Source organism: Dermochelys coriacea, chromosome 9 (genome assembly GCF_009764565.3).
Source record: "Dermochelys coriacea isolate rDerCor1 chromosome 9, rDerCor1.pri.v4, whole genome shotgun sequence".
In the NCBI taxonomy this organism is placed as follows: domain Eukaryota; kingdom Metazoa; phylum Chordata; order Testudines; family Dermochelyidae; genus Dermochelys; species Dermochelys coriacea.
In genome coordinates this window covers 8,215,770-8,234,502 of record NC_050076.1, presented here as the reverse complement: position 1 = coordinate 8,234,502, position 18,733 = coordinate 8,215,770, and the positions used below count along the sequence as shown (strand labels likewise).

Genomic DNA, 18,733 nt, shown 5'->3' with positions numbered 1-18,733 from the left:
GAAAGCTCTCCCCTGATGGACTCCATCCCATATTTTATACCTCAATCATCTCAATAGCCTAGGCTCGCTCTGTACTCCCAGAACTACAAATGTGTACGTATCTCAGCCTGGTTTTCCATGCTCTTATACATAGGATTTTGTAACCCATGCCTGTAGGGTTATCACTGTAAAGGTCCAGCCCACCCAGGACGTGATTCTCCTCTCACTTGCATTGGTTTTGTACTGGGGTTCAAGGGAGCGACTCCTGACCACTATTGATGTAACTGAGAGCCCCTGGCTTCTGCTGTGGATAGATTCCCTTCTCTCGAAGGCATGCCATCATTCCCTCAGTGCCCCTGGAAGTGGCACGTTCAACAGGCTAGTTGTGTTGTCCTCAGAACAGACATGTTTCTGAGCAGCCATTTCTTGTTGCAATAGCCCACAGTTGGTTTCTCAAAGAGTAGGGGAGAGGAGGTGTATCTCCCCCTCCCCCAGCCTGCCCACTCCTTCCCATAATCTAGTGGTTCCCAGACTGTGGGTCACAACCCCAAGTGGGGTCACTCCATCAGCAGGTGGGGTTGTGGAGGAGGCCATTTTACAAAATGGCCCCCTCGACACAGCGTGACCTCATATCCCCCGCCCCATTTGTGTGAGGTCATGCCAGATGGAGAGTGATTTTTTGCTCAACAAAATGGTGCCCTCCGTGCAGAGTGACCTCATACTCACTGTATGCGTGTGACATCACGCTGTGAGGAGGAGGAGGCCATTTTCTAAAGCAAAATGGCCTCCTCCATGCAGCATGATCTTGCACGTACAGTGCGTGTGAGGTCACGCTGCATGGAGGCTGCCATTTTTAAGCGGCATCCTCCATGCCATCTGGGGGCGTGGGAAGCCATACAGGTGAGAAAAATGGGGTCATGCCGAGAACATGTCTGGGGACTGCTTCCCTAGCCCATCCAATCTCTCTATCCCACCTCCCCAGTATTGACCCTAGGAGATGGATAAGGGAGATAGTATTACAGAGAACTAGCCCTTTCTCTCTCTGCATGGTACCTAGTGCAGAGGGTCCTTTCTGTGCATGGCTCTTTGGGAGGTGACACACTCACAGGATAAGCTGCACCAGTCCATGCTCCATATTCCACTGGTTCAGTACAATCTACACCAGAACCAATAGCCCCAGTATAGGCAAGGCCTTAGCCTTCAGGGCTTGAAGCTCTGAGGAGCTGCAAAACAACTGTAGACACAGCATGCCAATTCCATGATCTGGAAGCATGTGTGCGTTAAAGAGCAGTACGTGGGCCTTTGCGTCGCTGCCACAATTGGTTAATCACCATTCACATCCTTGGCACTAGCTAAACTGATGCTAATGCTGTCCGGATGAAGCAGTCACCACAGATATTAACACACAGAGAGAGGGAGACAGACAGACACACTCACACACACAACCTCACCTTGCAGCAGAGACCAGGCAGGGAGACTTTCAGGCCAGAAGCAGGTGTTTCACCCCATCCCTCAATCTGAGAGCAGGGGTTGTAATGGAAGCTAATCTGCAACTTTAAGCAGCACCAGGAGCCACTTAGGAGGATGAGGAGGATGGCTGAGGGTTGCTTTTGAGGATGTCACGAACAGGCTCCTGGGGGAGGTGAAGGCTGGTGGAGGAGCTGTGCCTAGGACATGGGGGTGGGGCTGAGGCCGGGAAGTTGGTATGGAAAAGGAATATGGGGGGCATTTTTTAAAAATACAGGCCCTGTTGTCAGGAGAGAAAGATCGACAATGGGGGAGGGGAAGGAGAGAGACAAAAACTGGGGGCAGGGCTGGGGGGAGACACAAAGAGGGGAGGAAAGGGCAGGGGGGGCATGAGGGAGTGGGGGAGACACAGAGGGGCAGGAAAGGGCCTGGGGGGAGACACACAAAGGGAGGAGGAAAAGGCTGGGGAAGGCAAGAGGGAGTGGGGGAGACACAGAGGGGCAGGAAACCACTGGGGGAGGCACAGACGGGGGAGGAAAGGGGTGGGGGAGGCATGAGGGGGTGGGGGAGACTCAGAGATGGCAGGAAAGGGCCGGGGGAGACACGAGGGAGTGGGGAAGGGGGGGAGGAAATGTCCAGGGGAGGCACGGGGGGTGGGGGAGATCCAGAGGGGGCAGGAAAGGGCCAGGAAAGGCATGGGAGGCGGGGGAGACACAGGGGGGGCAGGAAAGGACCAGGGGAGGCACGAGGGGATGGGGAAGACCCAAAAGGGGGGAGGAAGGGCTGAGGGGAGGTGCGAGGGGCTGGGGGAGACATAGAGGGGAGAGGAAAGGGCCGGGGGAAGCACGGGGGGGCACAGAGAGGGGAGGAAAGCGCCGGGGGAGGCAGGGAAGATACAGAGGGGGAGGAACGGGCAAGGAAAGACACAGAGGTGGGAAGAAAGAGCCGAGGGGAGGCGGGGGGGAGACACAGAGGGGGCGGAACGGTGTGGGATACAGGGGGAGGACGGACAGGGAAAGACACATAGGGGCAGGAAAGGGCCGGGGGAGGCACGGGGTGGGGGGAAGACACAGAGGGGGAGGAACGGGCCGGGAGAGGCACGGGGGGAGATACAGAGGGGCATGAAAGGGCTGGGGGAGGCACAGAGTGGGGAGGAAAGAGCCGAGGGGAGGCATGGGGGGGGTGGGGGAGACACAGAGGGGCAGCAAAGGGCCGGGGAGGCACGGGGGGGGAATACAGAGGAGGGACATCCAGGGAACCATCAAGTGTCTGGCTGAAGCAGCCCCCCCAGCCCGGTCCTGGGGAATGTACGTAGCTGCTCCCCCCACCCCACCCCCGAGGGGGGGCGCACAGAGAGCGCTGCCCCGAGAGCGCCGGGCCGGGGGGAGAGGCAGGGACCCCGGACGCCTCCCCTCCGCTTTTGCTGCAATCTCATTGTCATTCCGCTCTTGCCTCTTGATGTCACCCTCCTCCCTTCCCCCACGCGCAGCCGGGGGCGGGGGGAGGGGGAGCTGGGGGCGGGGGGGGGAAGCTAGGGGGGGGCCTGGGGGAGGACCTTCCAGAGCAGGGGCCTCAGCGCACCAGCCCCGGATGCATGACTTCATTCTTCCGCCTGGGTTTCCTTTATGATGTAGGGTCTGCCCCAGCCCCAGCGCACAGACTCCTCGGCAGGCTGCCGCGCTCCGCACTCCCTCGCCAGCCCGCCCGCCCGCCCGGCCCGCTGCCGGATCGCGCCCTCCGGCCGCCCCGCAGGACCCCGGCCGCCGCCAGCATGTCCGAGATCCTCCCCTACAGCGAGGAGAAGGTGGCCCGCTACGGCACCGACTCCGAAGTCAGCGAGATCTCCTTCAGCTGCCGGCTCCAGGACACCAACTCCTTCTTCGGGGGCAACCAGGCCAAGCGGCCCCCCAAGCTAGGGCAGATCGGCAGGGCCAAGAGAGGTAAGCGCCCCCTGCCTTCCCCGGTGGCAAGGGTGGCTCTGGGACTCCCCCCCCCCCGCCCTTCCATCCGGATCCGCAGTGGGGAAAGGTCTCCGCAGGCTCGGGGAAAGGGAACGGAGACCCCCATTCCCCACACCACCACCACCACCACCCGCGTTCCCCTGGAGGGATCGGGCCGGGCTCTGTCATCATCGCACATGGCAGAGAGCGGCTCCTGCCAAACCCCAGGGCTCTCCATCGCCCGCGCCACCCTCCCAGTGTCCCTGCTGGAGCTTCCCCCACCCCCACCCCGCTCCCCCCAGCCGCACTCTGTGCCCGCTCCTGCCGCTGGCTGCGGCCTTTCTGAATCACCTTGGCTCGCTCTGCGGCCCCGCAGCAAGCCGGACAGGCAAGGGGCCCGCTCCGGGAGCCATTTTCCTGGGGCAGATTTCTCCAGCAGATGTTGGCTTGGGGGGGAGGGGGCGGGGTATAGGGAGAGGCAAATACTGCGAGCCTAAGCCCCACGAGAGACCATCTCCGCCAGCCCAGCCCAGCCCAGCCTTGCTTAGGGGCTCCTGCTCCCTGTGTCCTGACTGTGTGCTTGCCCCCCCTGCAGTGGTGATCGAAGATGATAGAATAGACGAGGTGCTGAAGGGGATGACAGACAAGCCGCCTTCTGGGGTATAAGCCGGCAGAGGAGACGCCTGCACCGAGCTGCAGACTCTGATCACTGATTTTAAGGCACTTTTGGCCGTGCATGTTTGTTGGACTGTGGTCAACGAGGGAAGCAAAGGAAGGAGATGAGGCTGCTGGTGACACCTTCCACCCCCAACCCAGACCCCAGCCCGATGCGGTAACGGATGGGGCCATCTCACCCTCCTCAGCATCCAACCGAGAGCGATGGGACAAAGGGACCTGGCCATCCATCCCTGTCCAGATTTCCAGGGCGCCATGCCCACCCCGGAGATGCCATCTTTTTCAGCACCACGTCCTGTCCTCACAACCCCCCTCCCTGCAGAATGGAGGAGCCGGCTACTGAGGCGCTATCCAGGGCCAGCGCCACTTCCAGCGCCCTGCCGGGGAGCTGCCCATTCCAGCGCCACTTCCAGCGCCCTCCCCGGGAGCTGCCCATTCCAGCGCCACTTCCAGCGCCCTCCCCGGGAGCTGCCCATTCCAGCGCCACTTCCAGCGCCCTCCCCGGGAGCTGTCCATTCCAGCACCCTCCACAGGAGCTGTCCTTTCCAGAGCCCTCCCGGGGAGCTGTCCATTCCAGCCCCCACTCTTCTCCCATGCTCTTCTTCCCAGCCCCACTGAGCCCCCCCCTTTCCCCAAGCCACGATGCCGAGGTGCTGTTCCCCTGAGAGCGCGGAGCCCTTGGGATCGCCTGGCGGTCTCATCTCGAAGAGGGCTCCTGTAGCCATGCTCTTTACACCTTTCTCTGTCTCTCTCCGAGTGGCTATGTATCTAGCCCCTGCATAGACACACACACCTCTAGCTGTAGCAGGCTCATCATGCGTGCAGTCACCCCCCTGCTGTATTTCAGACCCACACCCATTCTCTAACTCATCCATCCACCCCCACACCTCATCCCTATCCAGTTTGCAAAATACCAGCAGATCGGACGCAAATCCAAAGCCAGCAGTGCTGAACGGAAGGCAGAGGTTCCGACCCGGATGGACTATAATATAAAAGACAGTGATCATTTTGCTGTCGAGAGACATTTTTGATCCATCTTTTTTGCATGAGCTTCCTGGTCCTGGTGCCACATCTTGGTGCCACTGGTCATCCCACTCTGGCACGCTTCTTTTTAACAGAACTCCTCATATTTGTATTTTTATATCCGAATCTTTGTTAAAAATGATCTGCTAGTGTCTAAGGTTGAAATACTGCATCAAAGATTGTTCATATTTTTTCCCATACGAAAGGAAAATAAGTGTATAGAATGGAATTTAAATGGTTGGTTCTCGTAATTCTATATATCAGTATTGGACAGGACTTCTTGACTGTGGTTAGGGTTTTGCACACCTCAAAACACCAGTAAACAAATGTATCTAAGAATCTTATACTGTGATTAATGGCTTTATTGACGGACCATGCAGAAACATAATGACTTTAGAAGATCTTATTGCACTGGTTACGAATGTGCTTGGATAACTCGCTGGTTATTTGACTCCTCTTTCTTGGGGGATGTTCCGAGTTGATGTTTTTAATTTTGTACTTTAATTTAATTTAATTTTTTTAAAAAGCTTATTCTGGTCTGATGTGCATGAGAAACTATCATCTTTTCAATAATATACTGTGTCATTTTATGAAGACAACAAAGCAAAAAAAACGTCATGCCATTCTAAGAATGACCCATTGTACATTTTAATGCCATTTTTCACTGTATTGGTGAACAAAACTCAATGAATAAATACATACATGTACCAAAAGGAGGCAGCTAGCCCTGCGTGTCTTCCCTAGCAAGATCTTTGTCACTGGGCTTGAGCCAAACCCCAGTGAAGCGAATGGAAAACCTCCCAGTACAGTCAATGGCTTTGGATCTGGACTGTTGAGGGAATAGTTGAGAGATTATTCAAGGACTTCTACCATGTTCTCCAGGAAATCACAACCCCCAGAGAACTGCACTGGGTCACAGGCATTTTTGCTGCAGTTGCCATCTCTTTCTGGGTTGACTCTCTGCATTGCTTGGGGTTCAGGAGATAGGGTGAGAACCCCTAGCTCAGGGCTGCTGCTCTGTCCCAGAGGGTCACATTCCAAGTCCCTGCAGGTTCGCTGAGAGGGAGGGAGGGCATCAGGTGACCTAGTTTTTGCTTAAGACAGAAATAGAAATCAGGCTGCTGAGCGGCTTGTGGCTGTTAAATATTTTACTGGGGCCTCTCAGAGGAGCTGCCCTTATCCTGCAGTGGTTGGGTGGAAGGAACTCTGAAGCAGGGAGCTGGAGGAGGAGGTTGGTCCCAGAGGCACCCGGACCAAAGTGGAGCCAGTGTTGCTTTCCATCTCAATTCAACAGTCAGGCAGGCACATCACAAGGGCCAACACAAGTGCTCATTGGCCGTAGCATCCATCAGAGCTGAGGGGAAGTGGTGCTCCAGGGCATCAAGGGGGTCAAGGGCCAGGCCACTAGATGCTCTCTATTGCTGCCTTAGGCACAGGCTGATAAGAAGCCCCAGATAGGCTCACAGACTTTAAGGCCAGAAGGGCCCATCATGATCATCTAGTCTGACCTTCTGTACACTGCAGCCCACAGAACCTTGCCCACCAAGCCTGGAATAGCCCCATAACCTCTGACTCAGTTACTGACACCCACAAATCTTGACTGAAATATGTCAAGTTACAGAGAATCCACCACTGACTCTAGTTCAAACCTGCAAGTGACCCATGCCCCACACTGCAGCAGAAGGCGACAGCCCCCCAGGTGTCTGCCAATCTGACCTGGGAAATACAGAAGGGGCAAAGCTCTGCACCCTTTCCTGAGCCCTACAGACCATCAAAAGCCCCTGGAGAGAGGAGGCTGGAGCCTCCCACAGGCCTTGGGAATTTCCTTTAAACCACTGGGAAATGCACTTGGCAATTCAAGGGCTATTTTGGAGGAGGAAGGGGTGCTTATTTACCTTTCTGGGCCATTCTAACACACATACACATTGGGGCCAATCCTTCCTTCTCTGTTCTTTTACATTTATTAAACTAGCTTTTGCATTGGTTGCTTTTTAAAGAAACCTTGCTTTTTCTGAGTAAGGGAAGGATGGAGGCTAGGTCCATCAATAGCTATTAGCCAGGATGGGCAGGGATGATGTCCCTAGCCTCTTTGCCAAAAGTTGGAAATGGGAGATGGGTCACTTGATGATTACTTGTTCTGTTCATTCCCTCTGGGGCACCTGGCATTGGCCACTGTCAGAAGACAGGATACTGGGCTAAATGGACCTTTGGTCTGATCCAGTGTGGCCGTTCTTATGTAAAGAGTCAAATTCAGACACCACAACTACAGGCAGTGAGCCACCCTACAAACAAACTAAACCACAGACACATCCATATACACTCAATCCACAAACACCATCAGTACACCCACTCCAAGACAAACACACATACACACCCTATGTCTGCCCAAGCTGTATTTACATGACTTAACACTGCCATGAATAAACGCCCATTCCCAAAATGCTCAGTATCTGGAGGGGGGGGGTACTTCGGGGTCTGAGCCCCCTGCAGTTAAGTGTCTCTACAGGTGGGCCAGCTCCTGTCTCCCTCTGCTGGAAAGGGAAGCCTGTTGGTATGGGGCCAATGGTGGAACACGGGTGTCTACAGATCTCGCCCTTGCTGATCCATGTCCCGAGCTCTCTGAACACCCCTGTCTGTGCCCCCTGAGCTGCAGGAGAGATGAAGCTGCCTCCGAAGCCTCTGGATTCTCAGCACCAGCTAGAGTCTCTCAGGTGCACATTTTGGCATTCATATTTTTTAACATCCTGATCCCCTTCTAGATCTCCCTATTGATTCAGATTGGCAGATGCCTGCCTCTCCTCTCTCTGGCACCTGCCTTCAGGGCGTCACAGTAGCACAGAGCAGGGGGCACCAAGACAGGCCTTCCCTGCCGTGACCGCTACTGAAGTATTCACACCATCCACAAAAAGCGGACCCAACCCCGGCCCCAAGGAACCCATGTAAGGCCCCCATTGTGAAGTTGGATCCACATGGGTGGGCAGGGGTCCCATTCGATTGCATCCTCCCAAACTAATGGGCTGTTTCCACAAGAAGACCACCTCTAGTGGACGCCACAGCCCAGGGCAAAGTCCCTGCCTGTACCAGGGGACTTTCTCCAGCAGCCTAACACTTGCAATGGACTCTCTCTGCAGCACTGGCATTTTGGTCTCCCACTGACCCTGTGTGTGGGGGGAAAGCCCCTTCAATTCCTCATATGGATCCCAGGATCGGAGCTGGAGCCCTTTATCCAGAGACAGGCTTGTGAGGTCCCTAGAGGGGAGAGGCCTCCCCAAGCTGGAAGCTGCAGGCTGAGTGACCAGCATTAATGGGCTATTGTGAGCACTCAGAGAGAGCAGTTCTCCTCGCACTGACACGGGTGTAGATCTGGAGTAACTCCACTGCCATCCATAGAATTATCCGGGTGTAAATGTCTCAGGTCCACAATGTGTTGGGTCCTGTCCAGCCACACAGGGAGACACAGCCCCTCCCCCAAAGGGCTCACAGCGGAAAGGAATGAAGGCTTATTATGCTAACTACAGTTAGGAGGGGTGGAGGGAGCCATCCCCCAGCAGTGGGAGTATGGGAAGGTCATGACCAGGAAGCAGCCGGCTCAGGTTCCCCCCAGAACACCCCCCCCCAATGTAATCACAAAGAGTTGCTGCTGCTTCTCATAGCCCTGGGTTGTGGCCGTTTCCAAATCTGAGCCTGTGGGACAAGGGAACAAATCTGCCCCTGCCACCCAGGATCAGGCCAGGAGGTTCCTTAACTAATACAGCTACAAGGCATTTCTGATTCAGCCCAGCTGGTCTGGTAAAACAGCAAAGCCCAGCCACAAGAGGGTAAAAGGGAGGGAAGGCAGCAGCACGGGGGTCTCTCTGGTAGAGGTCACCCAACCTATGCCAGTGCAAACAAAGCACAGCCTAGGGCCCGCCTCACAGAGCAGCACCAGTGAGAAAGGGCCAGAGCCTCACTAGGCAGCCCCGGGAGCTGCTGAGGCTGATCTGTCAAGGGCTGCCATAGCCCAGAGGGGTGTTGATTAATGCTATTGACTCGGCGCAGACCGCCGGCAGTTTCCATGGACTATCCTGCCAGGGTTTCCCACAGAGTGATGGTGTGAGGTCTGGGTCAGCTAAAACACCGGGCTAGCAGGATGAAGAGATTCATCTCCAGAGGTGGCACAGCACCGAGATGGGAGCTGACTGCACTAAAGGGGATGCTAACCTGCCTTCCTGAGAGCAGCCTCCCCTCTGCCCAACCTCCCCCCACAAGGGCAAGGGGAGGAGGCCCACTCCCCCAGCCTCTTCCAAAGCCCATCCTGCCTCAGCCTTTACCAACAGTCCCCTTTCCTGTGCATTCTCTGTCCCCACAGTGACTTTTTAGCTGGAGGGGCTTAAAGCACGGTTCATGCCACATTAGAGCAATGGTTAGTGACTCCTTGCTGGCTGCAAGCTCCAGCACACAGTCTGGCTCCTGGAAGTGATCAAGTGCAGGGTTAATTTACTGTGGGAATGGGTATGTCTGATCAGGCCACCTGTAAACCCAGTCCTCCCCTGAAGTGGGTATTCACCCACGAAAGCTCATGCTCCACTACGTCTGTTAGTCTGTAAGGTGCCACAGGACTCTTTGCTGCTTTTACAGATCCAGACTAACACGGCTACCCCCTTGATGCTTCCCAGATCCTGTGGGTCCCGCTCTGCACACACACAAGACTCTCTCCCCCAGGCAAGAGCAGTGAGTTATATGGGCCCGTGGTGTCCATGCTCCAGGAATATTCAGGGCCCGGGGGCCCGGCTCCACCAATGTTTAGGGCTGGATCTCTCCCCCGGCCCTGCCTGCCGCCCCCACATGCTTGCCCCAGAGCATCTCCCAGCCCCACCTGCCGCCCCCACGCAATTTAAAAGGGCCCGGCGGGCCCCAGTCACCACCGGCAGCGGGGCTAAGGCAGCTTCCTGTCTGGCCTCGCTCCACGTCGCTCCTGGAAGCGGCTGGAACAGCCCTACTGCCAGGGGGGGAGTCACTATGCACTGCACCCACCCTGAGCACTGACACTGCAGCCAATGGGAGCTGCGGGGGTGGTGCCTGCGGGCAGTGGTACACAGAGACCCTCTGGCCCCCCTGCCTAGGAGCCGTTGCTAGAGGGGTGTGGAGGTCACTTTTGGGAGCCACCCAAGGTAAGCACTGCACCCCTCACCCTCTTCCACACCCCAACCCCCTACCCCAGCCCAGAGCCTGCACACAAACTCCCTCCCAGAGCCTGCACCCCAAATCACCTCCTAAACCCAACTCCCACCCAGTGCCTGCACCCTTCCCCTACCCAAACTCCCTCCCAGAGTGTTAGGCAGGTGTTGGGGGGGGCAGGACTTGGACCCATTCTGGGCACCACCAAAAATTATACAAACCTGCTGCCCCTGCCCCCAGGACTAAAGTGTTTGGAGAAACCTGCCTTCTCCTCAGTATTAAGAAGGAGGAAACAACAGGGCCTCACTGCCCAGAGAGGCTGCCAGCAGCGACCAGGTGCAAGATGGTTACTTTAGGGCTGCAGTTGCATGTCGCTGCTAAATTTAAAGGGCCAGCCTCCAAAAGGTACACTGGGGGAAAAGTTCCTATAAGATGGCAACTGTGCCCAGAGATTTAACAGGACAGGAAGATGCTGGTACTGTGCAGATCCCTGTTTTACCACATCACAGGGCTGCTTATCTGGCTAGACCGGTCCCTATGCAGAGCATATCCTGATATGAACCAAGTATGTCCCCCTGTGAGGCCAGAAACTGTCTCCCCTTTACTTCCAGCCCAGAGTGCCATCACCTGCTCTGGGTAGTATTGTTCAGTGACCAGTTAGTGGTGTTGGTATCACTCCCCCTGGACTCCCCACCCAAGGCTTGCTGAGCTACCGAAAGGCAACGGTGAACAGTCACCTGCCCTCACATGCCGGATGCTGGGGCCAGCATCACATCAAGGCATCTGACACTGCCAGGTGCCAGGGCATACCTCCCACCAGCGGGCTCCAGACAAAGAACATTCATGATAGGCCAGCAACACAGTCTGTTCATGCGTTTATTTGCACAGGGCCTGCTCTGAGACGAGTCTTTGCCAAATGTTCTCCTTATAATGGCTTCAGAGATGGATGGGCTTGAAGCCAAGTGGTGCTGGGTACCCCCTTTGGTAATGGGGAGGGCCTCATGGGCTCAGGGTGCCAGTGAACAACCCAGATCCTGCAGCTTTTTAGCTGCCAGCGTTGCAGCCAGTTGCTGCTGGAGAACCCTTCCCTTTGCCTCTGGATGTTCTAGGTGACACAGGAATCTAGCCCCAGCCTATCCCAATCCTCGCTAACACACCAGGGTCTTGAGCGGATCGCTTTTCCCCTCCAATCCACCACACACTACCCAACCTCTTCACTCGCATCAGAGCTCATCCATTTTCTACCTCCGGCCAGCCCCCGAGCAAAGGGGTCCAGTTTCCCAGCAGGCTGGTGGCAGATCAGTTCATGGACCACCGGCAGAATGGAATTCGATGGACTCACACTGGGTAACTAGCAGGCATCTGCACTGTGACCCCATCAGCAAGGAAAGAGTCTGGCCCAGCCCAACCTGTGCTACTGAATTCTGTGGGTCAGGGCCTCAGCTGCTGTAAATCAGCATTGGGCCGCTGACCTCAATGGAGTAATGCTGATTTACACCTGCTAAGGAGTTGGCCCTCTGGGGCTTGTTGCTTATGAGATGCCAAATAATTATTAAAAAAATATAAATTCCATTGGCTGAAAGCCTGGCTTAATCTAAAGGCAGCTGGTGAGCTTTCAGCCCTCTTCAGTCACTCCCAGGCCGGGAGATGGAAGAATTAGGATGGCCAACTTGAAGTGTTGTGTCTCTCTAGATGCTGAGGTCGCGATTCTGGCCAGGGATACAATGACCCACAGGGAAGGAGCATCTCACAGGTGGCATAAGCCAGAGGAAGCCGCAAGTGACAGTCCCAGGAAGGGCTCGGTGATCCCAAATGGATACTGTAGGCCCAGACAGAGAGGTTATGGGTTTTGCGTAAGGAATCCCATCATCCTAGGTGGCAAGGGGAGGGGCTCTAGAACAAACCTACCCCTTGTCTTTGGAGCAGGGGGCTGTTTCTGGGGCCCCACATGCTAGCTGCTCAGAGCACCCTCGGAGAGCACAGCAAGGCTGGCTGCAGCTGCAGAAACCCGGCTGTGATGGCATCAAGGCCATTGCTTGGGCTCCAACTGATGGGTGCAATTTGTAACCAGTTAACCCGACTGTGCCCCTCATTGGGTCCTGCCATAGTGGCCATGGCCTGGCCTTCGACTGACCCTGCTCTCCCACCCGACAGCTGGCCCATCTCACCCCACCCATCACCACAGCCAATGCCCAGCTCTCCAAGGACTCGCCCCCACAGTGCTTTCTGTGCCCCAGGGCAGCGAGCGACGGTGGTTCTGACTCACTGTATGTTTGCCTCCTCATGGGGCTATCAGCCTCTGGTGACACAAGTGCCAACTGCCAAAGAGCAAAGCCATCCCTGGGCCCTGCCCAGGCCTGAAGGAAGCAGCCAGAACAGGCTTCTGCTCTTGCACAGCCCGGTCCCCCAGCTCAGCGGCTGCCGGCTCCCCTCACGTTCCGAACTGCAGAAGCGTTCTCCAGCGGACAGGCAAGCTGGAGAGAGGCAGGTGCTCCAGCCAGCAGGGGTCTCTGCTTGTGGGGGACCAGGAGCCATTTGTGATTTCACAAGTTCAGTTATTCTGGCGCGTTCTCTGCAGGCGATGCTCTCTCCTGACACATGCAGTCTTACTCTAGTTCCTTCCCACCCACAGAGCCCTCCCAAAGAGCTAGAACACAAATCAGAGGCAGCCAAATCAGACAGCGGGAGGCCCAGGTGATGACAGGAACAGGAATGTTTGAATCCAAAGAGATGTAGTGCCAGCTCCTCCTCTGCTTTCGTTCCCCGGGAATGTAAAGAGGGACCCATTCTCTCCGATCAGTTAAAACCTCTTGAATTGCTTTGTTGAACGCTCTTTTTGCTTTTTAAATGCACTTAGTGCTGGGACATAATCCCACTTTGATCACCTTAGCCATGCTCTGGATTTGCCCACACAATAGCTCCTTGGGGCAGGGACTCTCATCATCATGTACACACAGCACCAAGCACAAAGGGACCCCAAGCCCTGATCATGGTCCACAGATGCTACCAAAATACAAACAACAATAGAGGCCGTATCAGTGCAAATTTACCCCAATTGCCTCATGACAGTGCTTGGACCTGGAGCTTCCTAGGCTAGAGGGGAGCTGGCTCTGCAAGGCTCATAGAGTCTAAGGCTGGAAGGGTCCAGTAAATTAAGTCTGACCTTCTGCATAACACAGGCCAGAGAATGTCAGCATTACCCCTGTAACAATAAAGGGTTGCACCCAACATGAAGCACAAACCCATGACTCTGAGATTACTCATACTCTTCTGAGTGATCTAGCCAGCCTCATTGAGCCCTTGGGTTTGCTAACGATACCACCGATGATGCTGTAAATTAGACTCATGGAGTCTTCAGTGGAGCCAGCTCTTCACTTGGAACTGCGCTGAGATCCCCCACATCGCCCCGGTAAACTTTCAAGAGCAAATTGGTGGACTTCAGGAAAAACGGTTTCCCCCAACCTCCCATGGCTTTCCCGGTGACCCTGCCCATTCCGCATGGATTCTACACAAGTCTTGCAGACCACATGGGAAAGAACCAACCCAATTAATTTCAACTGCTCCCAAAGTGGCAGCTGAAAAGTGAAGTGCATTTTCCACCTGTTCTATCCACACAGATAAATCTAGGTCAGGAGCAACATTAAAGATTTCATGCACACAAATTTTATGCAGAGCTAATATAAACACTGGGAAACATAATAGTTTTTCTCAGACACGTGTGGGCGGAGAGGCACTAGTAGCCAATCCAATGCCGCGGCTCCAACTCAACAGCTGCAGCATCTCCGAGGAGCTGAAAAGGTGTGCACGCAGGAGGGAGCCAGCCAGATGACTAACAAGGAGAGTGCTGACATTTACAAGCTCCCACATATATGTGGCAAGTGAGTTTGCTTCACAGATACAGCCCAAAGGCAGCGGGATTAATCAGTAGGCCTCCACCAGCCAAGGGAGAGCAACAAAAGGGAGAAAAAAGCCAACGCCACAGCAGGATAGGGTGGCATGAGGGCTCACTGGGGAGAACCTAGGACTGACCAAAGGCCAGGGGCGGGGGTCAGATCCACTTTAATATCAGGGTGTTGTTTGTGGGAAGGTTCCCATCAATGTAGAAGGGGCTGATACACTTAAGGACTGAACTACCCTGGAAACTGGAATGGCTGTATGTGCCACACAATGACACTGAATGATGTTCTACAGATGAAGGGGCAACGTGGGGGCCAGGGAATACATACAGGAGGATAGGGATGGTTCTTAGCCTTGCCTACCCAGACATGCTTGCGATGCTGTTTTGTGGGAGGTGCAGGCCCCAAAAGGGGAGTCCTACTGTAAACCAAATGCTGAGGTTTTTTACCACCATGTCACTGCGACCTGCTCCGACTCCTGCAGCCCCAGGGCACACTAGGCACCACACCTGTACACTGCAGCAGTGGGAAAGCACCACACCGGCCTCAGGACAGAGGCAGCCTTGGGAAGAGATGGGGAAGCCAGCAATTGACATGGTGGAAGTGGACTCTTCTTCCCAACCCAGGAGACAAGGGCCCATGCAAAGTGCTGCAAGCCCCAGGCTGACCGGACAAGGAGGGTGAATTCCCGTCCTAGCCGTGGAGCAAGCAGTTATGCCAGGGAACAGGGTGGGTTCGCCAGGCTGGGGCACAGGGACGAAGCCCAGAACTGAAGCAACACTGGGCAGAATTCACCCCTCCCCCAAAAGAGGCAGCCAGCTGGACCAAGCAACTCTTGAGTCCTGAATCCCAGGGCCTGAGCCCCTGCTAACCTCAGTGGCCTGGCTTCTTCCAGCCCAGGAGCCGGCTTCCCCCCAGCGACCAGTGTGTGACACCAAGGCAGTAGGTTGTCATGTCCCATCTGTCCCTGATTGTGTATGGTATAACCAGCCTCTCCCCCTCCCCCACTATTCTGGCCACACGTGTAGTAAAATAACAAGTAAAACATTCAAATTCAACCATTTAAGGGATAGCCCTCCCCTCCCCCAACCCCAGCAAGGCCACAGGTTCCCTTGCCCGGGGAGCTGCACAAGGAGCCTTTGAGCAGGGGAGGACCCAGCCGGGGCCACGCTGTGGGTGACAGCTCCCTAGGGAGCGGCTGATTGAGCAGGGAGCCGGGAATCCTGCCCCTTTCTCGCTGGCATAATGCTTCCTAATCATGCGAGGACAGAAGCTGGATTAGAGCGATTTGCTTGTGGCGAATGCTAAAATCCCTCCCTTTGCCTCTGCACTGCTGCGAAATCTACGCGAGAGCATGCGAGGCCGGCTCCTCTCCCCGCATCCCCCCCCCCAAAGATGGATGGAGGGAATTAATATGATTCAGGGATTCTCTGGCAGCTTCATTACCAGCCACACAGACCAGCGACCTGGGGGGGGGGGAGGGGAGGAAGAGAGCCAAAGCTCCGCGCTCGTCCAGGAGCTAAGTCAACCTGAGCCTCCCCACACAAGTGCCCTTTGCCAGCTCTTCCCCGGTTCCGCCTGGCCTGCCCCGGCTCCCTGCAGAACTGCAGCAGGTTTCGGGCGTTGCTCACATCCAGCCCCACGGAGCGTGCACACTGCAATGGACTGGCGGGGCTGCAGCAAGCTTCCCCAGCCCCCATGCCACCCCTCACCCACTATGCTCTGCAGCCAGACGTGGGGTGCTCCCCACATGTCTCCCCCACGGCTGCTGCTGGAGGAACAGGCTGCAGCCACCCAGCTACGGAGGGGTGGGGGGAGCAGAGTTGTAGACACAACAGCCCCCCAGGGCTGCCTGACCCAAGTGGCTGCTGGGAACTGTAGTCTACACAGGCCAGACCTTCAGGGGAGGGGGAGTCTGGGGTCCTGGGACAAAGGGCAAAGGGAACATAGCCATGTTCTGAAGCCTTGAGATCGACAGCACCAGGATGAGGGGCTGGGCTGGGGGACTACAGAGAAACTGACTTTATTGAGCTGGCTGCAAAGCAACATTCCCTTTGGTCTCACAGCACCCAGGTGGCTGGAAGGATGGGCTGGGCTCCTGTTACCAGCCATAGGCAAGGCACTGGATTAGAGGAGCCCGCTGTCATCCAGCCCCATGAATCTGGCACCAGCAGCTGCAGCTGGCACTGGTTGGCTTAGGCCCCCACGTTGGCTGGAGAACTCCTTGCAGCTACAACTGTCGCAGGCCCTTCCCACTCACAGCTCAATTGCACTGAGATAATCCTCGCTGTCCGAGGCCTGGAGGAAGCTGGGCGGGCAGGCGGGGCAGGGCGGCTCGTGGAGTCTCCGCCCCAGCGCCAGGTCAGCAGGGGACAGCTCCTGGCCCTTGCACATGACATAGAGGAAGTAGTGGAAGTCAGTGCCGTAGGTGGAGTGGCGCAGAGACCAGCCGTAGGCGGGCTGGGCGTAGTGGCGCTTGCGGAAGTGCGGCTGGGCGAAGGTGATGGAGATGAAACGGCCTCCCGGCCGCAAGACTCTGCTGACCTGTGAGGAAAAGGTTAAAGGGGACAGGGTCAAGGACCCCCCTGCACTGTGCCAGGCTTTGGGCAGGAACCTCTCCAAATCCAGGGAACACTTCCCCCCCATCCCTGCCAGGGCATCCCTCCAACCTGTCGGCTGCTCCAGGAGTGTGCAGAAAACGGGTCACCTCCCATCTTGCTACAGATCTCAGGCTATGCAGGGAGGGAGCAGCTGATCCCCAATTTCAGGGCATCTGCTGCTCACCACAGGGGTTTGGAAAGAATTTCCTCCATCCCACTGGCAGCACAGCACAGCTGGGCAGGAAAGGGTGAAGCAGTGGCCGGCTCCCACCGAAAGGAAGGGAGGGGATGTTACAGGATCTAGCAGATTCCAGCCTGCGCTGTCCTTGGCCCTTTTCCGCTGCCTACTCCATGCTGCTGGAGCTGGCATTTATCGCCATCAGCCCTGGCTCCTGCTGCTGCCAAGAGACCATGCTTGGCCTCTTCCACCTGCTCTGCACCCCTCCAGGGGCCTGACCCCCACCCTGCTCACACAGGAAAGGCTCACTGCAGGGATGACAATTTTACCCAACCGCGCAAAGGCTGCAGCAAGAGCATTGGCCAGGCCTGGGGCTGCAGCCCCCAGAGCCCCCAAACGAGGAAGCCCACTAGGGTCCCCAAGTGCAACTGCTACGAGAGGGCAGGGGAGAGGGGCAGTTTTCCTTTGTCTTTTCTCAGGACTCTTGTGCATGCCCAGCACAGACAAGGGTAGAGCTACCCCACCCCCACAGGTGGCAGGACCCCACGGCGCCACCCCTCCCCCCACAAGGTAACAGCTCCAGGATCCATGCTCCCCACCCAAGTGGTTGTTTGTGCAGAGTGCCCCCATCCCAGCCCCCCACTGTGCTTGCCAGAACGTCCCTGAGCTGCGCTCGAAAACACAGTGTCCAAGGTATGGTGTGTTTGAAGCAGAGAGGACTTGACCCTTTTAATCATCATTTTCTCCTCACTGGAACTAAGCTCCTGCTAATAGGATGGAAAAGAACATCAATTTTCTTGCTTGGCTTTATCCAATGTCAAAGGCATTTACGGCCAGCGCCGGCGTGCTCAGCATGCTAACGGCGCTGCTTGGTATGAGCAGCCAGCGTTGGCGGCCTCCCTGCACTCTGCTGCACAGCTACTCCCAGCGCAGCCTGATGGGGAGGGCACGGCGCAGAGCCGGGAACTCCCCCGCACTCGGCTGCCTGGGTCCCTGACAGGTGGGGACCGACCGCCCTTCATCTCTCATGACTCACCCTTAGCCAAAGGGCTACAGCGCCAGGGAGCTGCTGCTACTGCAGTCCTGGCTGAATGCTGGCAGTGGGGAGGGGGCTCTGCAGCAGGCGGGCAGGGGAGGGACCACCCACGCAGGACAGATTTCTGTGGCAGGGTAAAAGGTGCTCCTTTAATCCTCCGGCAATACAGGGGCCGGCGTCTCCCATGGACACCATCCATTTGTCCGTTGTTTGATGCAGAGAGGAATCCACAGCTGGTGCCACTGGCAACGCAGGGGCTATTAGTCCTGAAAATGTAGCAGCTGGGCATCCTCTGATCAGAGAGGGAGGAGGCCGAAGTTGGGCCTTGGGAAATAGAGCTAACCAGGGCCCATCCAGGATGGCCACAGCATCGGATGGCAGGAGAAGGGCCAGCCCTCGGCTTCCCAGATTGGTGCTGTGACAGATTGTGCAACCACATGCAATAGCTTTGGGGACCATGCAATATTAAGTTGATGTACCACTGTGGGCCAGGAACTGTATGCAACTCCAGGGGCAGGGTTCCCACAGCTCCTCCAGGAACGAAAATGGGGATGATTAAGGTGAATCACTCAGGTTATAAACACCTGCAGAGAGGTATAACGTTTCCCCCCCTCCCCCTCCCCCAGGATGGAGGCTGACATGTCCTGGCTCAAACTGGGTCTCCACAGAGCAACAGACAAGGAAAGAGCTTAGGAGATAAATAGGCTGCATTTAAACTGACTCAGGGGCTTTATTTTGATTCAGCAAACGGACAGGGACCTTCTGTCCTCGGGGAGCCCCAG

General features: G+C 56.2%; 2 protein-coding genes across 2 annotated transcripts in view; one reads left to right on the top strand and one right to left on the bottom strand.

Moving 5' to 3' along the window:
- The first annotated feature begins 3,053 nt into the window (after positions 1 to 3,053).
- CAMK2N2 (calcium/calmodulin dependent protein kinase II inhibitor 2) lies at positions 3,054 to 5,477 on the top strand. The gene is made up of 2 exons (XM_038416547.2): positions 3,054 to 3,386; positions 3,982 to 5,477. The coding sequence occupies exons 1-2, from the start codon at positions 3,218 to 3,220 to the stop codon at positions 4,050 to 4,052; spliced, it is 240 nt and encodes a 79-aa protein (XP_038272475.1). The 5' UTR covers positions 3,054 to 3,217; the 3' UTR covers positions 4,053 to 5,477.
- Positions 5,478 to 15,184: 9,707 nt separating this feature from the next.
- The window catches only part of EEF1AKMT4 (EEF1A lysine methyltransferase 4), a 33,094-nt gene continuing 29,545 nt past the window's right edge, over positions 15,185 to 18,733 (bottom strand). Inside the window, exon 3 of the mRNA XM_038416345.2 lies at positions 15,185 to 16,681. Within this exon, the coding sequence (XP_038272273.1) occupies positions 16,394 to 16,681 (288 nt within the window). The 3' untranslated portion in view covers positions 15,185 to 16,393. The remainder of the gene's footprint in view (positions 16,682 to 18,733) is intronic.